The sequence below is a fragment of the Chelonia mydas genome, chromosome 8, assembly GCF_015237465.2.
Source record: "Chelonia mydas isolate rCheMyd1 chromosome 8, rCheMyd1.pri.v2, whole genome shotgun sequence".
Classification (NCBI taxonomy): Eukaryota; Metazoa; Chordata; order Testudines; family Cheloniidae; genus Chelonia; species Chelonia mydas.
Window position 1 is genome coordinate 65,494,047 of NC_057854.1, and position 18,896 is coordinate 65,512,942.

Sequence of the window (18,896 nt, forward strand, 5' to 3'; positions counted from 1 at the left end):
GGGAACTTTTTAGAGCAATATGGATCCTTGGCTTTACTAACTTCTCACAAAATCCTTTAATAGCAACGCACAACAGATGGACAGCTACCAACGTTCATAACTGTATTTGGCATTTTATGACCTATACAATAATGCCAAATGTAAATCTCAATATAATAATAAATATATTAAAGTGGCATGTTTCTGTCACTACTTTTAGTGCCATGAAAACAGCAGATCTCAGTTTTGGAATTTGAGTTTATATGGTAGTTCTGAACCCAACTATTTTTTTTACTTCCTGTTTTTTCAATTCCTGATTTTGCATGAATGGTGAAGCCAGTTTTACCACTATATCGACCATCTTCAGAGATGAAGGAAGAACTTGGATACTGGCACATTAGGGTGGTCCTAGGGCTAGGAGATAAAAAATTATGCCTGTCTTTATCACTGATTTCCTGTATGATTGGAGGTAAGTCACTGATAGCCAACTTTTCAAAAGTGGCCTCCAATTTGGGGTGCCTCAATTTTTGGGTGCCCAACTTTAGAGCACTAGAGTCTGGTTTTCACAGGTGATGAGCACCCACAGCTGCAGTTTACTTCAACTGGACTTGTGGGTGCTCAGCAACAAAATCAGACCTCAGGGTAGATCATGACCCTGCTGAAATGAATGGAAATTTTGCCATTGACTTCAGTGGAGCCAGGAGTTCACCCTGGAGTCTAAAATTGGGTGCCCAGAAATAAAGGCAACCAAAATTAAGAGACCAGTTTTGAAAATTTGTGTCTTAATCTTTCTGTGTCTCAGTTTCCTTATCTGCAAAATAGGAATAATAATACATATGTCCCAGGGGTATTATTGTTAGTTATTACAATCTTGGCACACTGAGTGAAAACTAGTCCCCTCCTGCTAGCTAAAACCATGACAAACCATCTTTGTTAGAACACCCTCCCCCTCTCTCTGAGGGTGTTTTACTCTCCAAGGCAGCAGTTCCCAAACTTTTTACCTGCATGATCCCATTTTCAGACTTACTGCTTCCCACAATCACAAATAGCATGGAGGACGCCACTTTGTAGAGAAAAATGGTGTTCTTTGCACAGAAGATTGCAACCCCATCCGCAGATGGTGCGATTCTACTTGGGGCACCGCTGCTCGATGAGTACATTGCCATGCTTCCTTCAGTCCTTGCAGATGCTGCATGTGGTTATCCCACAAAAGTATCTTAAGACTCTTGAGATTGATAGTGTTGATAGAGAAGGAAAAATCATGGAGCAGGTCCTCAAGGAAACCCTTTTGAAGCACTTGGAGGAGAGGAAGGTGGTCAGGAACAGTTAACATGGATTCACCAAGCGCAAGTCATGCCTGACCAACCTGATTGCTTTCTATGATGAGATAACTGGCTCTGTGGATATGGGAAAAGCAGTGGACGTGATATATCCTGACTTTAGCAAAGCTTTTGATAAGGTCTCCCACAGTATTCTTGCCAGCAAGTAAAAAAAGTATGGATTGGATGAATGGACTGTAAGGTGGGTAGAAAGCTGGCTAGATTGTCAGGCTCAACGGGTAGTGATCAATGGCTCAATGTCTAGTTGGCAGCCGGTATCAAGGGGTCGGTCCAGGGGCCGGTTTTGTTCAACGTCTTTATTAATGATCTGGAAGATGGGATAGATTGCACCCTCAGCAAGTTCGTGGATGACACTAAGATGGGGGGAGAGGTAGATATGCTGGAGGGTAGAGATAGGGTTCAGAGTGACCTAGACAAATTGGAGGATTGGGCCAAAAGAAATCTGATGAGGTCCTGCACTTAGGATGGAAGAATTCCATGTACTGCTATAGGCTTGGGACTAACTGGCTAAGTGGCAGTTCTGCGGAAAAAGACCTGGGGATTACAGTGGACGAGAAGCTGGATATGAGTCAACAGTGTGCCCTTGTTGCCAAGAAGGCTAATGGCATATTGGGCTGCATTAGCAGGAGCATTCCCAGCAGATTGAGGGAAGTGATTATTCCCCTCTATTTGGCACTGGTGAAGCCACATCTGGAGTACTGCATCTAATTTTGGGCTCCCCACTACGGAAAGGATGTGGACAAATTGGAGAGAGTCCAGCGGAGGGCAACAAAAATGATCAGGGGGCTGGGGCACATGACTTATGAGGAGAGGCTGAGGGAACTGGGCTTGTTTAGTCTGCAGAAGAGAAGAGTGAGCAGGGATATGATAGCTGCTTTCAGCTACCTGAAGGGGGGTTCCAAAGAGGATGGAGCTCGGCTGTTCTCAGTGGTGGCAGATGACAGAACAAGAAGCAATAGTCTCAAGTTGCAGTGGAGGAGGTCTAGGTTGAATATTAGGAAACACTATTTCACTCTGAGGGTGGTGAAGCACTGGAATGCTACTTCCAACCCTACTCTTCTATGATTCTAAGGCAAGAACGTTAGGAAGAAACAGGGAGAAAAGTCAGTTGCCTAAAGGCAGGGGTGGGTTGGAATTTCCCCTCACCAACATCAAATCTTACAAATGCCTGCAGTTACGTATTATAATGTGCTATATTAGAGATGGGCGTGATCCATCTCCCACTGAAGTCAATGAGAGTTGATTTGGACCTGATAGGCATAGGTGACGTCAGGACATTGTTTGCTGTTTCATATCACTTGGATTCTTAGCACGTAACTGTAAAAACAAAACATCCCTGATCCCTAATACAAAGCACCAGCCCATTTTGATGGTGTTCTGGTAAAGATGCAGGTTTTCTAAAATGCTAAATCTTGAAATATTCCCTTCTCCATTCTGCCCTCAGGTGTCCTTCCCAATTTGTAGTTGCCATGTCTGCATATTTACAGCAAAAATCAAGGTGAGCTTAATTATTGTAAATTATGATTCTTCCTTGTGTTAACCTCAACCAAACATCTCACCCCATATCACCATACATCCTCCTTTGGTTTGCCAGATCTTGGAATAGTTAAACTGCTGGAATACTACAAAGCTGATCTCTTTTTCTCGACAGCTAAGAATACAGGGTGAAATCCTGCCCACTGAAGTCCATGACAAAATTCCCACTGACTTCAATGGGATCAGGATGTCTTTCATGGTGAATGGAGAGTTCATCTGATTGTTTTGTGTTTATTATATGGTGGACAATTATTTGAGTTTTGGATAGTCCATTTTATTTTACTGGTAACTGGTTTACTGACATATTTCAATGAAGTGTAGATAAACTACAGTATTTTCCCAGTTTGCTATTTTAAATGTCTCATATGGTGAAGCTTCCACCACTTTCTTTACAGAGAGTATTCCACAGCTTATTACATCTGATTGTCAAGAAGTATTTCCATATATTTAGCCTATACTATGCTAAATTTCATTCCATTACTATTTGGGTCCATTTGCATCATTTATCTGCCCTCCACAGCATCTGCAACTCCTCTGAATTTAGAATCACCTGGACATTTAATTAGCATGCTATCTTCCAAGTCATTATTGAAGAGAGGACCCAATATTGATCCGTATAACACACAACTGTACATGTCTTCCCAGCTTGATACGTTACTGTTTATTCTTGTCCTTTTGTTTATAGACATTGTTAGCTTTCAGGCCATGTGATTGCGCTCCTCTCCAAGCCTACTTGAATTAATGTTTCATGTAAGTTTTCATGAGCTATACTTTCAAATGCTTTACTAAAATACAAATAGGTTACCCCCAGGCATTCCTTTTGTCAACGCTTATCGTAACCCTATATTTTAAAAAATGCTATCTAGTTTGTATGGCAAAACATATTCTCCATAATCTTGTTAACATTTATTAATAACTAAGGTTAAGATTCTATTATGGGTTATTTTTAGTCAAAGTCAGGGACAGGTTGCGGGTAATAAACAAAAATTAATGGAACCCCACAACCTGTCCCTGACTTTGTCTAAAAATACCCTGGGGGGGACGACAAACAGAGTGCTGCTGGGTACTTGCAGCTCCTCCAGCCCCGCTGCTGCTCCGGTGGCAGGGGCTGACCGCTGCTGCTCCAGCCACAAAGGCACTGACCCAATCCCGGCCACTGCTCTGGCGGCCCCAGGGCTGACCACTGGCCAGCTGTTCTAGCAGCCCAGGGGCTGCTCCTTCTCCTCTGGCGGCACCAGGGTTGACTGCTGGCCGCTGCTTCAGCCACGCTGCTGCTCCTGTAGCAGGGTCTGACCACTGCTGCTCCAGCCCCGGGATGCTGACCCAAACCCAGCTGCTGCTTCAGCACTGGGGCTGCTGCTCCAGCGGCCCCAGGTCTGACAGCTGCTCCAGCCTGCCCCAGAAGAAGTCACGGAGGTCCTGGAAAGTCACAGAATCTGTGACTTCTGTGACAGAATCATATTCTTACTAATAACAAATGTAAGGTATACATTCTAAGTGGATATTAAGGATCATCAAATCTAACTGAGAAACACTGGCCAACAACTTGGATATAGCCAGACCTATCTGAGAGGCACTAACTCTTGATCACATTCATTTTCAGTGATAGAGAGAGGGCAGACTGGAAAATTCTAGTCAATGGACTCTTAATCTCGTTTATTTTCACTGGGATGTAAGCAGGCTGCTTAAGAAAAGTTGGACAGGGGCCACATGCCTACTATTCCCATTCAATTGAAAAGAGGCAGAGTCAATGAGAAAGTCTGGCCAGCAGCCACATTTTCCCAATGGACTTTCAAATGGGAGACAGATAAAAATGAATGATGATAGGCACTGAAAGCATACTCTCATTCACTTTCACACTCTGTGTAGATGAATTCCCTATCACTGTAATCAAGTGGATCTGAGACATGCTGAGCAGTAGCTCAGTAGCTGCTTCGGTCTAGGCACAGGCCTTTATTACCTATAAATAATGATGTCAGGCCTTCACCACTAGCGTGCAGCAGCTTCTCACCTATGTTAATCAAAAACACACTCAGGAAACTGCCAAACTCAGAAAGCAGACAAGCCTTTAAGCTTCAAAACAATTGACAAGTTTGTCAGCCAACAGGGCCTCTCTTCCGCTTCAGAATGATGGGAATTTACTGCTGCAGGGAAGGATTAAAATGATCTGTGTTTGTTTATTAATATAGCAACCAAAAGTGTGTCAGGTGTTTCCTATAGACATATAGGATGACAAGTCCCTGTCTGGAAAAATACATGGTGGATAGGCTGAGCTGCAAACACAAGTGTAGTGCTTGCTACTGTCCCAATCACTTCAGTAGGACTGCTTACTGTAGTAAGTGCTATGCTAGGTAGTACAGTCCTCATCCTACAAGAAGCTCTGTGTAGGTGGAGCACTATTGATTTCAGGGAGCTCTGGCTAAGTGCTGGGGCTCTTCTGTGCAGAGCTCATTGCGGAAGTAGTGCCTAGACAGATGACAACATAAAGACAGGAAAAGGAAGTGGGGAGAGGTGCTTTTTGGGAAAGGAACCATCATGTTGCTCTGTGTTTGTACAACACCTAAGACAGTAGGGTCCTGGTCCAGGATTGGGGCTCAGGTACTAGTGCAATACAAATAATTAATGCACCATGAGTCTTTTTAAAAAAATTGGAGTATAACTAAGGTGTTTATTTTAAATTTGATGAGAGGGAAACATCCAAGAAAATTTCCAAAATCACTTGTACAAAAACGTGGTTTAACAGAAAAGCCAATGAAAAAATAAAGGAACTCGGAGGTTGCCATAGTCGTAGAAAGTAGCACAGGGTACAACTAACGAAATTTCACTGAAAACTCCAGTGAATAAGAGAAGCAGGAGACTATCTGAAGGCTATTTTCAGTGACATTTCAATGTGTAATTCTTTCTTAAATGTAACATCCTTCTTTCTTTTCTTTTGCAGCTGCTGTCCAGGTTTTTTAAAGCAAAACTGTAATGTAGGGGTATTAATGGTTTTGTTACAGGAATCTGAAGCTAAAAATACCATAGGTGAATAGGTTAATTAAGTGTTAATAAGAACTATGTGAAATATTCACACTGAACCTTAAAACCCATTCAAATTGAGCTTCCTGCTACAGTGAAGCTTTGAACCAAGGACTGAAAGACCCATCCCAGCTGTGGATGTACCCCAGAGACTTGATTTGAACCTGCAGGTTATTGCATCACTGCTACAAGCCTGAACCAAGAACTTTGCCATTACTGTATGTACTTGATTCCATTTAACCAATCTTAGCTCTCATCTATATCTTTTTCCTTTTATGAATAAACCTTTGGCAACAGCGTGATTTGTGGGTAAGATCTGATTTGTATATTGACCTGGGACTGGGGACTGAAAGAACCTTTTTTCTTTTACTGGGGTATTGGTTTTCATAACCATTTGTCCCCATAACGAGTGGCACTGGTGGTGATACTGGGCAACTGGAGTGTCTAAGGGAATTGCTTGTGTGACTTGTGGTTAGCCAGTGGGGTAAAACCAAAGTCCTCTCTCTCTGGCTGGTTTGGTTTGCCTTGGTGTGCATAGAAACCCCAGCCTTGGGCTGTAACTGCCCTGCTTTAAGCAATTTGTCCTGAACTGGCACTTTCAGTTGGGTCCCACCAGAACCAGCATCTTTACAGTGGCGTTTCAGGTATGTGAACCTTAATCTGTGCTTGTGAAAGAGTGGAGTATGTGGACTGACAAGATTTGAAAGTGGCCTGCCTTGCTCCTCAGATTATCTGAGACCTCCCTCCATAAAGACATCTTTGGTGAGAGAAGGGATTTCTGGGGCATGGGAGAGGGAGAGGATGGTGGATGTTCCATTGAAGGATAGAGTTAGCCAGACTCAATCTCCAAACAAGTCTTCAGCAATTGGCTCACTTGAGAACCAAATTACAGACTTCAGTTTTTGAGTCCTTCACTTAAAAATGTGTTGCTTAACAAGAAAAATAAAATATTTTGAACAGTTAGGACATAATGAAGATATTCTCACATAGCTCTTGATATAGAGCAGATTTGGGAATCTTGGAAAATTTGAACACCTACAAATGAGCTGTTGTGGACAATTTGCAAAGTCAGGGAGAATTGGAAAAGTATTGGAAAATAGGAGGAAAGTAAATGTTGTGCAAATCTGCACAAAAGAAAAGAAGAGTGATCCTGACAGTCTCTGTAACCTTTCTCTAGTACAATAAAGGAACATATAATGATGTGAGGAAAAAGCACCAAGAGCCATTCTTATTTTCATTACATTGGTGTAAATCTGAGTAGTTCCACTGAAGTAATTGGATTTACACTGGTGTAACTGGAAACTCTAAATTTGTAAGACCAAATTCTGTTTCCATTTATACTCTGCAACCTCTACATTAGTGAGGTTGCAGGGCATAACTGAGACAAAATGAGAGGAATGGAACTATGAACAGCAAATAACATAGGCTTATAAGAAAAACAAATAAGGCCAATTAACAATGCCCAGTCTTGCCCAATTATGGTGTTTTTTGATAAATTACAAAGTGATACTTATCAGAGGGGTAGCTGTGTTACTCTGGATCTGTAAAAGCGGCAAAGAGTCCTGTGGCACCTTATAGACTAACAGACGTATGGGAGCATAAGCTTTCGTGGCTGAATACCCACTTCGTCGGATGCATGATACTTAGCAGTCACAGCCCCACTTCTGTCCCGTCGTCCCCGCCCTCCCTGTCCCCCGAGGGGATGTGCAGGGGTAACTGCCTCCAATTCCAGACCAGGCTGCTTGGACTGAGATTGGGGCATGGATCCTATTCCCCCAGGTGCCCATGTAGTTCCTTCTTCAAAGCTAATTTGCTCAGGATCTGTTTAGGTATGTGTATTTGTGTAAAATGTTATTTGAGAGGCAGGAAGTGATACAGTATAGGAATAAAGAAAACACATTTTGGACAACATGGGAGTCTTCATGGAGTAAAGTCAGAACCTTTAACTTTGTAAAACATTCTGAATTTGCAACAGGGATTTCTAAGATATTTGGGATTTAGGTATCATTTAAAGAAAATACTTGTTTATTAGTGCAAGGCTTGATTAAACAGCACTGGAATGTTCCTTCGCATAAAAGGATTTGATCCATTCCAGTAATTAGCTTGCAGCTTTTTTAGCTATGCCATTTAGAAATCAGAATATCAGATGACACACACTCATTCACATATATTGTTTGTAAATGCAACCCAACATTTATACTGCAATTATATGTGATGTCTCATTGATTCCGCCTGGCTGCAGGTGACATGGGGATGTGTGACTCCTTTCATTTTTTTGGCATCACTGGTACAATTCTTGTCAATTCATTAACAGGAAATAGCTTGTGGGTATAGTCGGAAACTCATTCTCTTATACCATTTTATATTAACTTAACGATAGCAGATAAAAGCATCTAAATATAAAACCATGTTTTTTCTGTATTCCTGATCAAACCATTTTCACCCATTCTGATCGGTGATGGCATCCAAGTCATCAGAGTGCAGTTTGGTAATTTCATCTCCTTTCCATTTTAAATGGAGGAATTAAGTTTCCTATAATTTTACATAGTTGCAAGCATTCAGATTCTGTGCTAGCACATTATATTACTAGCTCATAGCTCTTCCAATTGTTCAGAAAATAAAATAATTCATACATTGCACTGAATAAATAACTTTACAGTACAGTTATTTACTCTCAGACCCATTGGCCCAATCCTGAAATGCTAACTAAGGGTCTGAGTCTATGCTGAGAAGTACTTAACTATGCAAATACCCCATTGTGTAATAAGGTACTACTCAATACAAGGATAGCAGAATTGGAACTGCAAGCAGGACTCCCACTGAAGTTACACCTTCCCCACCAATTATTATTTTGAAAAAACATAATAGCACAGTCACACTGTCACAAATCCTTAAAAAAGTATGTTCTGTATTTTTTCAAACAAAAATACTTACTGCTAATTGAAACTTACAAATTGTAAAATTGTATTTCTACTCTGACAAGCTGCTCTGTGAGAATGGCTTCATAAGATTCCACACTCACCAAATCCACATCAAATGTTACATTTACAAGTTGGAAATGTGTCTTTTCTTTCTGCTAGCTCCTGCTTACGCAACCAGGGATCTCAAAGTCAAGCTGGGTTCTTTCTGGGTCATGCATTATTAGACCTTAGTACCTTCTGTAGCACTGACACATTGGGAAGTCCAGTTCCCCTGAATATGGTTGCTCATTAGTTGTGATACTTCTTCCCATGTGATACTAGCACTTTCAATATCCTCTGCCACTGTCTTCTTCCAGCTCTTCCTCACTTTCTTTTTCCTCCCAGGGGTACCCAATTCCATATGTATACATGTCACAACCACAAGAGCCTTCTTACTTTGATATTTTCTAACATGTCTTGCTTTCATTTCCCTTACTCTTGCATTTGTTATTTTGTTTTCCATGAAATGTGTAATATCTTCCTCAGCCGTCTGTAATGGCCAGCCTCCAATTCCTTTTTGTTAGCCACTGTGATTGGCCATGTCTCTGCTCCATACAGCAGTGTGCTCAGAACAATCGCATGGTATAATCTGACTTTTAGTTCAACGTGAAGACCTGTTTGACCAGATGTTGTTCATCCTTCTAAAAGTAATGTTTTTCCTAATCTCATATGAGTATCTTTATCACAGCCACCTTCAGCGGTCATCATGCTCCCCAGACACCAGAACTCTTCTGCCTTTTTTATTTCTTTTCTATCCACATACACTATTGCATCTGTTCCTACCTTCCCAGTCTTGGTTTTCTCTGCATTTACTTTCTATCAAATGTTTGCTGCTTCCTATTCTACCTCTGATTTAAGGGCAATCATTTAATTCCACATCATATATAGTAAAGCAATATCATCAGCAAAGTCAAGGTCATGTAACTCTTTTCCACTAACCTTTTGTTGCCTGCTTCATTACACAGCCTATTGCTAATGCATAGAGGATGGTGATAACACAGTCTTGTCTTCCTCCGGTTGCAATACTGAACAACTCGCTCAGGGCTATATCCAGTCTTACCATGGATCTCCTTCCATCATATAAGCTCCTTATTATGTCAATATTATGTCTTAAAGTCAATAAAGTTGATTAAGATGAGTTTTTGCCAAGCAGTAGCTTTTCTAATGATCTATTGAAGAGTGAATATCTGTTCACAACATGATCTACTTGGATAGAACTCAGCCTGTTCTACTCGTAATATTCCATACCACTGCCTTCTTCATTCTATTCAGTGTAAAGGTTGCCAATACTTTGCCTGGGACTGACAGTGGTACAATCTCTCTACAGCTCATGCCGTAACATCACCTTTTCTTGGCAATTCCCTGATTATACCATTTTTCCAGCTTTGTGGCCTTGTTCTTTCATTCATAGTTCGTTACACAGTTTTGTTAACTGCTGAATTAGAATTTCACTTCCCACCTTTAGTGCTTGAATTCTGTCAATCCCAGGAGCTTTCCTCTGTTTGAGGCTTTTGATGGCTGCTTTAGTTTCATCAGATGATATTGCTTTCTCTTCTCTTTCCTACTTAGCATTTGCATTTCTGGTCAGCTTAATAGGGAATAGAATTTTTTTTTCGTTGTCTGGCTTGATCTTCATCTGTTTTCAACATCTATGCATGACAGTCCCTGATGGGCATCACCTATGATGGTCTGGTTCTTCTTGAGAGGACTTTCACTATTCAGTAGAGCTGCTTGAAGTCTCCCCTTTGTGCTGCTTCTTCTGCCTCTACAGACTTTTCCTGAACCCAGGCATTTCTATCTTCCCTGTATCTCTTCTTTATTTCTTTTGTCTTATTATCTGAATCTTACATCTGTCTCTTGCACTGTTCCTTTTTTGCCTTCAGAGCTTTCTGCTCATCAATCATAGCCCATGTTCCAGATGTAACCCATGGATCTTTCTTCTGTCCTCTTTGGAGGCCCACTATTTCCTTTGCTTTCTCAACTACCATCTTCTTCCAGTTTGATGATCTATCTTCTAGATGTTCATGAGCCTGGTCCCATAAAACAATGGAATGGTTGCTGAGTACAATCTGGAATCTGATATACGTTTCTTTGTCCTTGAACTTGTCTATAGCTATAACACTCTTTTTGTCTGTCTTCATGATCATTTTGAGTTTACATTGAAACTTGGCCACTAAAAGATAGTGATGTGAGCCAACATTGCTCCTCTTCTGACTCTGACATCACTGAAAGATGATGCTCATCTACACATCTACATCTCTCTGGTTGACAGTCAAATTGTCTGGTGATCTCCTTGTAAGCTTGTGAATCCTCTTGTGCTAAAAGAGACCGCCTCCTATATTTGAGATGTTTGCGCTACAGAAATTTAAAATCCGTTCACCATCATCAGTTCAGATGCCATCCACTGCTGTTCCTATGATTCTTCCCAACCAATAGAGTTGTTGCTGGTTTCTGCATTGAAGTCACCTATCATCAAGTTGATGTCATGGTTAGGCAGGTCATCCAATACTTGCTGCACCTGCACTTAGAAAGTGTCCTTTTCACTGTTACCTGCTGCATTTGTTGGTGCATATACGTGGATTACTGTACACTAGACATATTTTGTTTGGGCCTGGCTACTATTATTCTGATGTTCACTGGCTTCCAAGACAGCAAGGTCTTTGCTATAATATTATCTAGCATAATTCCTACACCTCTTTCATGCATTCATCCTTGTGACTATAAGATTGTAGCACCATCCGACACCATCTTGCCACTCCCTGCTCATCTTGTCTCACTGACATCAAGTATGTTCAGATGGTATTTTTAAAAATTTTTTCTTGTAACCTGTGCCAGCTTTCCCCTATTATACAAAGTATGTGCATTCCATGTGCCTACTCTTGTTACAGATTTAATCATCAAGATTTGATGTCTCGAAATCTCAGTCTCCTTTTTTCTTTCACTGAGATCTGTCATACTTGGGTTTTGAGCTCCATCTGTATCTACTGTCCTCAAGTTTTGGTTTAACTGAACTATTTCTGTTGCAATAAGATTGTACCTGAGTGGGTTGCAAATCCAGCTGCAGAATCCTCCTTTTATCCGGCCTTGGGAAATAGTGGTAGAGTTAATAAATCATTACCAGTAATAATGACTGAGAGTCAAATGCTGCTGTCAAGTGCACCTGAGCGCCCCACTCTCATCAAATATGTTCTTAATTACACCTGTGCAATCCCACTATCTTCAATGTGATTGCAAAGTTAGCATTTGACCCTACTTGCTCTTGGGGCTTTGAGTCATTCAGGGACATTCACGTTTGTTTTTGGTAGGAGATACAGCCCCACTCAGTTATGCAAAATGGTGAGGTAGCTACAGGCCAGACCTCATCTGATAAACCTGCACTTATTCGTGTAACTCCTATGATGCCAGTGTAACTCCTTGCATAAGTAACCACCACTCCCAAAAGCACTGTATATTAATATAAATGTGAAAAGAATTTTATGATTAGCAAAATAAAGAAGTCTCTTGTTAAGTTACAGCTTTTAAAAACTGTATTGTCAGGAAAAAAACCTATTTTAACTGGTCTATAAGTTATTAAAAAGGTTGGGTGAAGTATTCTGACCTCAAGAAGCAACAGGAGTCAAGATTTTGCCAGAAAGGACATTTGAAAATTGCAGGTGACACTGGGTTATCTCATATAATCCTGCTGGTGTTTATAACCAAATTAAGATGCTGGAAGAATTTCTGATATTGAAGGAAAAAGAGATTTTTTTTTCATTTTATACTAGTGCTTCTTAAAAAGTTTTGTAGTTACAAAACAAGCATATCATTTTAATTAACAGAAACATACTGTTTGCGTCATCTAGATTGTTGCTTTTGTGAGGAAATAAAAGGTACCTTCTCAGAAATCCAGAGGAAATGATGGCTTTTAAGAAGTAGACCTAGAGGGTACTGTGAACTCTGATGGATATTAGTACTGTTTCCCATCAAAACTTAGTCATAATTCTTGTTTGTTTTATAGTTAAATAAGAATATTTTGGTTGACTGTAACAGTTTAATTTGAATGTTTTATATTCAGATTACCTGTATGTTGGTTGGGAGGTATTACATTAATGTTCATTTTTTCAACAGCATTTAAATTGATCTAATCTGGTTTAGTTGCTGTGTATGATTGACAGCTATGGATGGCCTTCCAGAATAAACTGGTAATTTATATTAAAGTATTATTAAATTAATATTTTCTTAGTGTAGAGTAAGAATAATACATGGCTATCAATTTATATCATTTCTGTTTCTTCTTTGAATTTTTATAGTGCAGTCTCTAATCTTAAAAACCCTCAATTTTTTAAAATGAGGAATACTTAAAACTAAGCATATTCAAACACCCTATGTGGCTTTAGTAGTGAAAGTTACAATATGCTACGCGATTTATTAAAGCTTTCTATAGAATTTTTCACATGGCCAATGCATTTCATGAGTGACTCAGATATAAGAAACATATGTCCAAATTATGCCCGGAGTTACATCTGTGCAACCCCAATGACGCCAATGGGGTTGAACAGGTGTAACGAAGGCTGAATTCAGCCTACAATGTTTAATGGTGACATGCAAAGGAAAAAATTGAGTTTGTATCCCTTTCAGGTTCTTTTTGATGTATAAAAGGAGGCCTGAAATATTTCTCTCACTAGCGTCTCTCTTAATACTAAAGTATTTTTTCTGCTTGTATTTTTAAAATGGAAGTACCAGGATTAGCAACTTTGGTTCAGATCTTCTACGACATTAAGGTACCTAACTCTCATTGATTTCTGTGGACATAAGGAGTCTGTTTTTCATGATGGACTCATCAATTCAGAACCCTGAAAGGCCTTAATTAGAGGGGAGAATGTTTGAATAATTAAAAATAATTAAAAAAGGAGAGCTTTCCTCCCCAAAACAAAAGTTTTAAATATTTTGTATAAAAAAATTACTTCCCTTCTCAGTTTAATTAGATATTATTCCCTTTGTTTCTGTGTCCTTTTAATCTTACTAGTTCTTCAATCAGCAACAGAGACTTCCAGTGTAGAGAACACCTGAATTTCTAATGACAGGGAAGCAGGGGGGAAAAAAGCAAGCCTCAATAAACAAACTTCTAGAATTCTTCATTCATTATATAGAAGCAAAAGGCAGAAACCTCACTTCATTTTCCTTGTAGGTCACCTTTAAGCTTTTGGGGCTAAATTCTGTTCTCAAACTACACTGGTTTCAATCGCATTACAGAAATGAAAACAATAGTTATTCTGACTTAACGCTGGCATAACTGACAGCAGAACTGAGTCCTGTCAGTGAGCTTATAGGTGCTGGAACTAGGAGTGCTGTGGTTAAGGTTGCCAACTTTCTAATCGCACAAAAATGAACACCCCTGCCCCGTCCCTTCTCCGAGGCCCTGCTCAGTCCAACCCCCCTCCCTTTGTCACTCTCCCCCACCCTCACTCACTTTCACAGGGCTGGGGCAAGGAACTGGTGTGTGTGGAGGGGTATGGGCTTTGGGCTGGGGTGTGGGCTCTGGGTGGAGCCAGAAATGAGGGGTTCAGGGTATGAGAGTGCGCTCCAGGCTGGGGCAGGGGTTGGGATGCAGGGGGGTGAGGACTCTGGCTGGGGGTGTGGGCTCTGGAGTGGGGCCATGGATGAGGGTTTTGGGGTACAGGAGGGGGCTCTGGGCTGGGGGCAAGAGGTTTGGAGTGCAGGAGGCGGTGCCGGCTCCGGACTCTGGGGCGGGGCTGGAGATGAGGGCTGCGGGCTCTGGGCTGGGGGTTGGGGTGCAGGAGAGGGTTTAGGGTGCGGGCTCCCAGGAAGTGGCCGCCAGGTCCCTGCAGCCCCTAGATGCATGGCTGGCCAGGAAGGCTCTGCACGCTGCCCTCGTGCCTGCAGGTGCCACCCCTACAACTCCCATTGATCATGGTTCCCGGCCAATGGAACCTGCAGAGCCACGCCTCTGGGTGGGGGCAGCACATGAAGCCTCCCTTGCTGCCCATGCTTCTAGGGCAGAGGTGGGCAAATTACAGGCCACATCCAGCCCGTGGGACTGTCCTGCCTGGCCCCTGAGCTCCTGGCCAGGGAGGCTCGCCCCTGACCCCTCCCCCGCTTTTTCCCCTCCTCCGCAGTGACACTGCTGCGCGGGCAGCAGAGCTGCAAGCTCCTGACACTCTGAGCGGCTTGGTAAGGGAGCGGCGGTGGTGCGTGGGGCAGTGGGGGGATTGGGTAGGAGGTCCTGGGGCACAGACAGGCAGCAGGGGGCGATTGGATGGGGTGGAGGTTCTGGGGCCGTCTGGGGTCAGGGATCGGGGGGGTTGCATAGGGCGTGGGAGTCCCGGGGGCGCCTGTCAGAGGGTGGGGGTGTGGATAGGTCAGGGGAGCCAGGGGACAGGGAGCAGGGGGGTTGGATAGGGGGTGGGATCCCAGGGGGGGGCAGTTTGGGGTGGGGGGTCTCAGGAGGGGGCAGTCAGGGGACAAGGAGCAGGGGGGTTGGATGAGTCGGGGGTTCTGAGGGGTACAGTCAGGGGGCGGGAAGTGGAAGGGGGCAAATAGGGGGTGGGGGACAGGCTGTTTGGGGGGGCAGAGCCTTCCCTACCTGGCCCTCCATACAGTTTCACACCCCAATGTGGCCCTTGGGCCAAAAAGTTTGCTCACCCCTGGTGTAGGGGCTGCAGGGCATCTACTTCCAGGAGTCACGCAGAGATAGGGCAGGCAGGGAGCCCTGGGCCCCTGCTGTGCCACTGACTGGACTATTAACAGCATGGTCGCATAGGCGCTGACTCCATGGGTGCTCTGGGGCTGGAGCAGCCATGGGGAAAAATTAGTGGGTGCTCTGCACCCACCAGCAGCCAAGCTCCCCTCCCTGTCCCACCTCATCTAACCTCCTCCCCTGAGCATGCTGTGTCCCCGCTCCTCCGCCTACCTCCCAGTGCTTGCCGCTGCCAAACAGCTGTTTGGCTGCATAGCAAGCTCTGGGAGGGAGCAGGGAGGAGCAGGAATGTGGCCTGCTCAGGGGAGGAGGCGGGGAAGAGGCGGGGGTGGGGATTTGGGGAAGGAGTGGGAATGGGATGGGGTGGAGTTGGGTGGAGACTTTGGGGAAGGGGTTGGAATGGGGGCAGGGCAGGGGCGGAGTCGGGGCTAGAGGCAGGGGTCGAGCACCCACCCGCGTGAGTGTAAGTCGGCGCCTATGCATGGTTGGCAGTACTGACCGGAGCCACAAGGGTCCCTTTTCCACTGGGCGTTCCGGTTGAAAACCGGATGCCTGGCAACCCTCGCTGTGCAGCCGCACTCTCTGGCTTGAAGTGATTTCCATCATATACAGGATTTACAGTTTGGTTCAGTGGCTCTCAGCACCCCCACTATTAAAATGGTTCCAGCACCCCTGCGAAAGAGAGACTGCTGATCTTAATCAGGACTGCAGGAGCAGGGCCCGATTCAGTACATTTCTGTGGAGTTAAAAGGTGCATGGTAATTGTGAGGACCAACCCTTCATTACTGGTGTACCGCCCCAGAGGGCCTGAGCCTACATTCCTGGTGCTGCCCCCCGTCAGCCAACGCTCAGGGAAGAAGGCTGCTGGGTCCCTGCTGTCCACTAGTTCAAGCTGCTCAATGTGCAGGCGTGTAGAAGTTACAGGAAAGTGGGTACATCAGCCCAACCTGATCATAACGAGCTCCCCGCTCTGAAACGGGGCTGGAGGAGCGTTTGTCCTTTTGCCTGGCAGGGGCGTCTAGCTGCAGGAGAAGGCCCTGCCTGGGAAGGAGCGGCCCCGCGGCCACCAGCCCAGCAGGCAGCGCCACAGCCCCGGCCCCTCCGCAGAGCGTGCACCACTGGCCCAGGGACAATGCGCGCGCACCTGTCCCGAGCCCATCCTCTAGTCTGCGCAGAGGGGGAGGGGGAAGCTCGCACGCAGCCTCTCCAGCCGCCGCCGCCCGGCAGCTGCTGCCGCTCGCGCTCTGCAAAGGGCCGGGGCGCTCGGAAGAGCCGGGGCGGAGCACTGCGGCGGCGCGGAGCCCCGAGGGCTTCCCTGCCTCTCTGGGTTTGGGGACCGGGCGCTTGCAGCCCGCAGCATCCTCCCCGCCTGGTGCCCGGCATGGAGCCGTGGAAGCAGTGCGCCCAGTGGCTGATCCACTGCAAGGTGCTGCCGCACAACCACCGAGTGACCTGGCCCACGGCTCAGGTGTTCGACCTGGCGCAGACCCTCCGCGATGGGGTCCTGCTCTGCCAGCTGCTCAACAACCTGCGCAGCCACTCCATCAACCTGAAGGAAATCAACCTCAGGCCCCAGATGTCCCAGGTAAGGGCGCCTCGCTCCGCAAGGGCTGCTGCTGCCCCCGCCTCGCATCCCCCATTAATCAGCTGCTTAATTTCTTTGTGCAAATGCGGAGATGCGCTAAGTAGCCTGCTCGTGTTTTGCTTTCACTTACGCGGTAGCATTTAACTCTGCAAAGTATTGGAGGAGAGGATGCACGCGAGGTGAAAGATGCTGTAGGGAGTTAAACCCTATTGTATGGAGGGGCACGTGCCCACCCTCCGTGTCCCCTAGCGTAGTCACTGCACGCTTTATGAGAAGTACTCAAGCTACTCTGTGTTTACAATCGTTATTGTGAAGTAAGGAGGTATTGAAATGCCTCTGCTTTTTTTTTTTTTTAAAGCAAAAAGTAACCCTCTTAAAACCATACAAGACACCACCCCTCCCCAACATATTTCGGTTTTGTTTTGTTGTCAAATTCTGTCCCGATGAATAGGTCAGCAATTTTAAAAAGAACGGTGTCATGTAGAATGAGGAATCTAGGAAGCTGAATTACCATTCTCTATAATTACAATAGCTACGGGGGAAAAGATCCCAAGAAGACTAACTTGACATAAATCTGCTTCAGCCCTCTGAAGGTTTCTGGGCATGTGGTGTAATCACATGCTGGTGTTGTTTGTGTTTCCCCAACCATTCCTCAAAAGACAGGCAAAAAATATAACAAAACCCGTGTGTGAGATTGTTAGGTGTGTGATCTTCATGGAGATCAAAGCTAAAGCTCAGGGTCCCTCTCAGTCAATCCTGTGTGTTTAGGTCTTGGATTACATATTTATTGGGGATCTCAGAACAGAGGGGCTCCTTCTGGACCTCAGAAGCTGTGATACCCATGCACAAAGTTGTGATACCCTAAGCACATGATTTCAGTTTCGACACTAAATTTCGTGCTTTTTGTCAGATAAAATTGTACCTAACGTTACTTCTTTTCACCCCCCTGCCCACTGGTGTTTGTGAATTTCCTTTTTGTTTATTTTTGAGAGGCCCCCAGCCTATATGGCACATGATCCAGATGGGGAGCTCCTTTGAAGTCACTGGGGTTTTGCAAAGGTGTCTTTTCTCATGGAATAATTTACAAAGATCAGGGGTCCAGTCACTGATCCTGCAAAAAAGCACGTGCTTAAATTTAACCATGTGAGTAGTCACATTGAATTAAATATGCAGAAGGTTAAATAGGTGGATAAGTTTTTGCAGGATCAAGGCCTTGTTTTGTATACCTTTTTGAGTTGTATAAATTATAGTGTTAAACCTTATTTATGGAGCGGTAATAACCATAGTTAAGCTACCTTCCCAATATAAGCCTGATTTTTAGTACACTTTGCTTTTCCCTCTAATCTTCCTGAATCTTTACATCCTGCACCTCAACTCTGGTAGATTTTATCTGAGAAATTGTTTTTTTAATTTTTAAAAAATTAAAAACTGAGCAGTTATAAAGTTATGGTGTTCTGAACTGCAAACACCTGTCCTTCAGATTTGAAAAGTTTCCTAATGATTTTTTGTGTCTTGTCTCAAGAGAACTTAGAATCTCTGAAATTGGGCCTGAACCTGCAAATGAATCTGCTTGGGTGGACTCTGTGGTCCTGTGGAGACTCATACAGAACTGGGGTTGCATTTTATTGGCTTTGCTGAAGACAAGTTCTTCTTAGTCTTATAGGGGGCGATAAAGAGCACTGTTAAAACTAATAATATGAAAAATGCATTTACTATAAACAATTTATAATTAACTGACTTTTTGTTTCTGGTTTTGCTGGATTGACCTGGACAAACGGGTA

At 43.9% G+C, this 18,896-nt stretch overlaps 1 protein-coding gene and 1 long non-coding RNA gene across 2 annotated transcripts in view; one reads left to right on the forward strand and one right to left on the reverse strand.

Moving 5' to 3' along the window:
- Window positions 1–17,443, reverse strand: part of LOC122466815 — a 30,944-nt gene extending 13,501 nt beyond the window's left edge. The window contains exon 1 of the long non-coding RNA XR_006292667.1: window positions 17,246–17,443. This is a non-coding gene — a long non-coding RNA (uncharacterized LOC122466815). The remainder of the gene's footprint in view (window positions 1–17,245) is intronic.
- The window catches only part of VAV3 (vav guanine nucleotide exchange factor 3), a 244,734-nt gene continuing 242,190 nt past the window's right edge, over window positions 16,353–18,896 (forward strand). The window contains exon 1 of the mRNA XM_007055209.4: window positions 16,353–17,115. Coding sequence (XP_007055271.2) covers window positions 16,663–17,115 — 453 coding nt within the window. The 5' untranslated portion in view covers window positions 16,353–16,662. The remainder of the gene's footprint in view (window positions 17,116–18,896) is intronic.